Source organism: Vigna radiata, chromosome 2 (genome assembly GCF_000741045.1).
Source record: "Vigna radiata var. radiata cultivar VC1973A chromosome 2, Vradiata_ver6, whole genome shotgun sequence".
Taxonomy (NCBI): domain Eukaryota; kingdom Viridiplantae; phylum Streptophyta; class Magnoliopsida; order Fabales; family Fabaceae; genus Vigna; species Vigna radiata.
This window is the reverse complement of record NC_028352.1, coordinates 24,756,641-24,762,987: the sequence shown is the minus strand read 5'-3', so window position 1 is coordinate 24,762,987 and position 6,347 is coordinate 24,756,641. Positions and strand designations below refer to the sequence as shown.

Below are 6,347 nucleotides of genomic sequence, written 5' to 3'. Positions count from 1 at the left end.
GGTGGGTCGGGCCGGGTTCAAGTTTTTCTGGCTCGCTAATAAATGAGCCGGGTTGGGTTGACTCACTAAGTGACCAACCCGTGGTGGGCCGGGCCGGATTGAGACGGGTTACCCGTTTTGACAGCTCTATATTCGTGCTTTGTGCAAAGCATCCCTTCCCTCTTGGGAAAAATGATAGCTATGATAGAAATATAAACTCAAAAGTTGGGTCGCAAATTCCTTTTCGTCCCGACTTATGACATTATAAAGCACATGTTCATGCCAACAATACATTGCTGATAAAGTGTTACATTTAAAGGCACCACATATCAACTTTTACTAATTTACAAGCACTACACAACACGTACAAAATCAGAAAAGAATAAATGAATAAATAGACCCTTACCTCTTTTTCTATTTCAATTGTGTTTTTGATAAAAACCATTCTTTCAGGTGGAGTAAGCAACATTGTTGTAGCCCTAAAAATAAGAAGCAAGATTGATTGTTTACAGGTTTTCTGTATGAGTTTGGTTAGTAAAGGAGGGGTATTTGAGGAATGGGTAACTCTTTAAAAGGGGGGCGGGGTTGGTCACATATTTTTCCTTTGTAAGAATGTGGGGATCATCCGGTGAATCGGTGGAGTGGGTATTTGGGGTAGAGACATTCCTCTCTTGCCTAGGAGAGCTCTCTGCTCTCTGGAAATTTGCCCTCTGTTATTTTGCTTATCTGATTGCAGGCACCTCTGATACAAACTGGATCAGTTTTTTACCATTTTCATTTGACTATTGTATTAACACCAACTCACATTTAGCACTGAACCTTGCCATCAAGATCAAACAACACAGCAACATTGATTTCATCACACTAAATTATCACTCCAATAAATCACTTTGGCTTCTATACTCACAATAATATTTTAGTCTTTAGCACACTCAGGACAAAGTAAGTTTCTATACAGAGAATCATTCCAATGAAGCAGAAACAGTGAGACATATTTATTTTAATCAAGAAAAAATTAAAGAACCTTAAGTATTAATAATCAACCAAATTAAACAACAAAAACTACATCAAGAAAATAACAGATTACCAAAGGAATTCAAAATTTACAATGAGGAAAAAACTTATCTACGAAAATAATGGTTTTATTTACTGCAAAAAATCAAAAGGAAAATGCACAGCATAGAAAGGAGGAAAACCTTTAGAATAATAGTGCAGTGACGCATACCGATGAGAGAAAGCAGTATATGGGGCAACAGCTAAAGCTTCCAGATCAGTTGAAAATGAATTCTGATCGGCTTCAATGTTCTGTAACCAAATTTCCCATTTCAGAACTTTAAATACCAGAACAACTCGGCCCTGGACTAAATTTTACTGCAACCAGGTATCTTATGTACTCTCCTTTCCCTCATCTTACTTCTCACACGGGAAACATTAATCCATTGCCCTGTTGCCGCATAGTTGTTAGACAACAGCACATAGGAACCTGCATTTAGATCAACAAACTGTGAAAGTCGATTGGCAACAATCTCTCCCAGCTCTGAATCACCATATAGGTTACATGCCCCAAGAAGTGCATTCCAGGCACCGGCATGAGGTTCAGGCATTAATTTTAAAAGTTCATAAGCATCCCTTATGTATCCTGACCGGCTTAGAAGATCAACCATACACGCGTAGTGATCAGACGAAGGACTAATGTAGTATTTTTGCTTCATGGATTGGAAGTAGTTCCAGCCCTCATCAACAAGCCCAGCATGACTGCAGGCTGTGAGAATGACAATGAAGGACACCTCATCCGGATACAACCCTTCCATCAGCATCCTGTTAAACAGATTCACGGCTTGTTCCCCACGCCCATGAATTGACAACCCTTGTATCATCGAACAATACAAGACTAGATCTCGTTTAGGTCTTTCCTCAAACAATTTCAAAGCTCTATCCATGTTTCCACATTTTGCATTCATATCCAGAAGCGCTGCAATTACATGGTCCTGTTGAAGATCAATACAACTCTTGTTTACATAAGAATCAACCCATTGAGCGAGTTCTAAGTGTCCCAATTGCGCTGAAGCCGACATCAAGCTAACCAGTATGAACTCATCAGGCTTCACATTCATCGATTCCATCTCAAAAAACACTTTCAACGCCTGATTAGGCTGCCCATTCTGAACATAACCCGATATCAAAGCAGACCAAGCAACAACATCCTTTATGGGAGCACGATCAAACAAGAACCTCGCGGCCACCATGTCACCCACCTTAGCATACCCATCAATCATGATGGTCAAAGAAACAACATTCTTCTCCGGCATAGCCTCAAACACGTCCCTAGCACCACTCAAATTCCTCAACTTGATAAAACCTTGCAACATTGCATTCCAAGAAGCCACATTTCTCTGCGGCATCTCATTAAACAGCTTCTTGGCCTCCACAACATCCCCAACAGAAACATACCCAACAAGCATAGCAGTCCAAGAAATGACACTCCTCTTAGATATTCCATCAAAAACCCTGCGAGCATCAGCAATCTGCCCAAATTTGCCATACATGTCGACTAAACCAGTGGCCACGTAGAGATCTCGATGGACTCCACACCTGAACGCAGACCCATGAAGCGATTTTCCTTCTCGCGGCATGCACGCGGCGCAACAGGCCTTAATGACAGAAGGGTAGGTGAAGTTGTCAGGAAGGACCCCGTGCCCCTTCATGCGAGCGAAGGTAGTGAGGGTTTGGGAGAAGCAGCTATTGTGGCAATGGGATTGGATGAGAGTGTTCCAAAGGAAGGTTGAAGGGGTGAGTACACGGAGGAAGACAGATGAGGTGTAGGAGAGAGTAGAGAGGGTGTGTGAGAGGGGAATGAAAAGGGAGATGAGGAAGTGGTTTTGCTCAAGGCCTCGGTAGATGATGGAAGCGTGCACTTGCTTCAGCTGTTCACTGCTCTTGCACACCTTAAGAAAGGTGATGATGCTCGTGCCTGAAACAAAACCAAGAGAAGAATAAGACCAGTTATGAGAGATTGAACGCATGGAACTACAACTTCAAATCAGACTTCACTTTCCATCTAACACTCCCACTACCATACTGTTACATGTACATTCCTTTTTAACTAAAATGAAATCTCCGTAACTAGAATGCAATAAGAGTGAGTACACTTTAACTTTTACGTGCAACCTGGATAATTTATTTGATTTCATCCCGACTCAACCCTATTTCTCTTAGGTGAACCTTTTAGGCTATTTTTGACTTTGATCCATGCAGATTAGGACTAGCTCCGTGGATTAAATTGATACCTCTTGTAGTTTTATTTGTTTGTCAATTTGCTTGAGTCTGAAATGATTAATTTCTATTAAAGCATCTAACTATTAATCTCTAATGCGACATTTCTTTGGAACCATATGGTTTTAATTCAATGTTAATTAGTCCCAATTGGTAAGATTGATAAGAAAATTGGACAAATATTGGTCTACCCCAAAGCCCAAACCAACAATTGATAAGAAAATTGATGAGGACCGTAAAACTACGGAAGTTGTGAGCAGTATGACCTAAGAAAATGCAGGAAAACTCTGTCAATCGTTGATACGTTACCCACAAGGATCATGACTATCAATTCAACTAGAACACGACAAGGTAAAAATATTGGTTAGAACACGACAAGGTAAAAAAATTGGTTATTGAAGGAGTGATTGTTGATGCTCCAAAGCAATCAAATTTTTCAACAAATATATTGGATAATTTCTAAAGTATAGTATCCATGGACATTTGGTAATATATTCAAGATTTGATGTAAGGAAATAAAGTTAATTTCAAAAAGTAATAAGCTAAAAAATCAATTTAATTGAAAATTACGTATTGAAACTATATTTCACCACTTCGTACCTCTATTGTAATGATTCAGTTATCGCTTATAAAGATGTAATTAATTATGTCTTGCAAATTCTATTTGAATGTAACTCTAGATCTATTCTTAACACCTAAAACCTAAGATCACTAAACTTCAGTTTGATTCCTCAATGTCAACTTGAATGGATCATTTACATTAAAACTTAGCGCAAGTTTCAGTAGGTACATTGCAAGTTGTGAAAGTAACTCAATCTCATACTGTTTTTGGTTTCTCATTTCACTTGGTTGGTTCGCTAGTTTATCCGGTCTCTCTTTTACTGTTACTCAACCTTGCAAGTGTATAATCTATTTTAGACTCAATGTTTTCCTGTGATTGTAATTCCTATGTTTAACATTCTTAAGTCAAATAATAGTCATAGTAAGCTTTCTTTATTTCGGAAGAATTTGTTTTCTTACTCACACCGAGAATATCATAATAGTTTCTTGCCAAAAATGTTGTAATAGAATTTGGGGAAAACAAACTAGTCATCAACATGCACGCGACAACTAACAAGTATGCATTCGGAAGCAAAGAGAGTACTAAATTGAGTGAAAGGTAAACGAACTTGAAACTCCTCCTGATTCCGTTAATAGCAAAAATCAAGTCAAAGTATATGATGCAGAATTTTAAAATTTATACCTGAGCCATGAATTAATCTAGATGCCTCCCAATATTTATTTGCAGCCCCCAATAGTAACCATTTCTTCAAATTAAAGCCACCTCCAATTGCAAATGGATAAAGAGGAGCAGGTGAGCATAAACAACAATTCAAAAGCATGTAACACTTAAATTAGATTCGACATTGCAAGAAAACAAGATATGGGCCTATATTCAATTCATTCAGCAATTTATGAACTTACATAAAATAAAATAACCTTAGAACCAAATAACATAACCCAAAAAGAAATTTTTAAACTAAACAAAAATTGACAAATTGCTTAGTTTCCCAAACAATAATACAATGAAAAGCGAAAGAGAATAAAAGGATTAATTTAACACACACCATTAGACGTAAAACTACCAGTAACTCTCGATGGATGGAAAAGCCCAGAGTTCAGTGTCCTATAACCCCTTTGGAACACTGATTGATAAACCTGCAAATGAGAATTTGCAGCACAATTGGAAAACCATATTTCATTGAAGCACCCTGAAAAAGAAGTCGAAAAGATGCGTACAGAATTGTTGGCACCACGGAAAGATCGGAGAGAAAGGCGATTAACGAGAGTGACGCCATGAGAGCGAACCATTTGGGTAATAAGATCGGGAAACTACAAAGGCCAATCAAAAAGGTTTTAAGAACTGGGGTAAATAAACCCTAGATAAATCCTAAATGGAAAGATTTGACGAAGAAGGTTCGAGTAAAATCATAAGTATATTTTTAATAAACTATAAAAAAAACTGTACTAATATTATGGAAAAAGTCTCTTTAACAACTCTTTTTTGACAATACATATAAACGGTATTATTTAAGACTTCCGTTTTTAAAAACTAACTTATACTAATTATTAACTAAGGAAGTGTAAGTCAATTTTACCAAACTTTTTCCCCGTTACACAGTTTTTAGAGCAATTTTTTTTTGGAAAATGATACGTTGACACTCCATTTTAACACTATTTTGACAACGGCCACATGGCATTTTTTGATTGGTCCTGGTTTTTGAAAAAATAAATCATTTTCTGATATTGAGGTAGGGGCATAATCGGAATATCAGGGTGTTTGAAGATGGCAAATTTCATTTGGCGCTCTTCATTTTCATGGTTTCTCTTTCTCTTTGGTTCACTCATCATCTCTTTCGTTCACTTTCACTTGCTCTTTCGGTATCGCATCATCTATTTCGTTCTTAGGTTTGTCTCGCATCATCTATCCATCCAATCTGGTGTTGGGTTTTCTCCTTCTCTCGTTTTTGTCATTTTCGGTCCTGGGTTTTCTCCTTCTCTCGTTTCTGTCATTTTCGGTCCTGGGTTTTCTCCTTCTCTCGTTTCTGTCGTGTTCGGTGTTGGGTTTTATCTTTCTCTCATCGTCACTGCCGCCGTGTGGGTCGGACCATCACTGTAGTGGTGTGGATGGTTGTGTGAATCTCGCGAAAGGTTGGTGTGTCGTTGTCGTTGACGGACCATTGCGTAGTATTTCGTTGGTGGTGTTTTTTTGGATTTCAGGTAAGTGCAAGAATGTAGTTTTTTAAATCTAATCTGTAATAAATCAAGAGTGTTGTACCCAACCAAGAGTAAACCACTCATTTGAGCATCTCTCACACCAATAAATCATATCAAATAAGTTCTAAGTGTGTTGTACCTCAGACAGTAAACACGTGGTCCTCTGTGAACAAAAACTTGGCTCCCTATGGTCAACTTTGTGTCCAAAACACGGAATCAGTTCGCGTAATCGTTTACCGGTGTCTTGTAAACGATTACAACAACTTGTTTGGCTGCACCACTTTTTAATTACATGAAATTAAGTCCTTCAATACCCAACCAAGAGTAAACCACTCATT

General features: G+C 38.1%; 1 protein-coding gene across 14 annotated transcripts in view; it reads right to left on the bottom strand.

Annotated features, from left to right (window-relative positions):
- LOC106756192 (chaperone protein dnaJ GFA2, mitochondrial) overlaps positions 1-5,191 on the bottom strand; it is a 20,986-nt gene extending 15,795 nt beyond the window's left edge. For 7 of the 14 annotated variants that reach the window (XR_002667302.1, XR_002667303.1, XR_002667298.1 and 4 more), the window contains exons 1-3: positions 4,860-5,191; positions 4,496-4,582; positions 1,176-2,950 (exon numbers count right to left, since the gene is read on the bottom strand). Coding sequence is in view for 1 of the 14 variants with exons in the window: in XM_022778923.1 (XP_022634644.1) it covers positions 4,496-4,582; positions 4,860-5,103 (331 nt within the window). In the remaining 13 variants the exon portion in view is untranslated. The remainder of the gene's footprint in view (positions 1-1,175; positions 2,951-4,495; positions 4,583-4,859) is intronic. The other 7 variants (XR_002667300.1, XR_002667301.1, XR_002667308.1 and 4 more) reach the window with 6 other exon arrangements.
- Between the last annotated feature and the right edge of the window lie 1,156 nt (positions 5,192-6,347).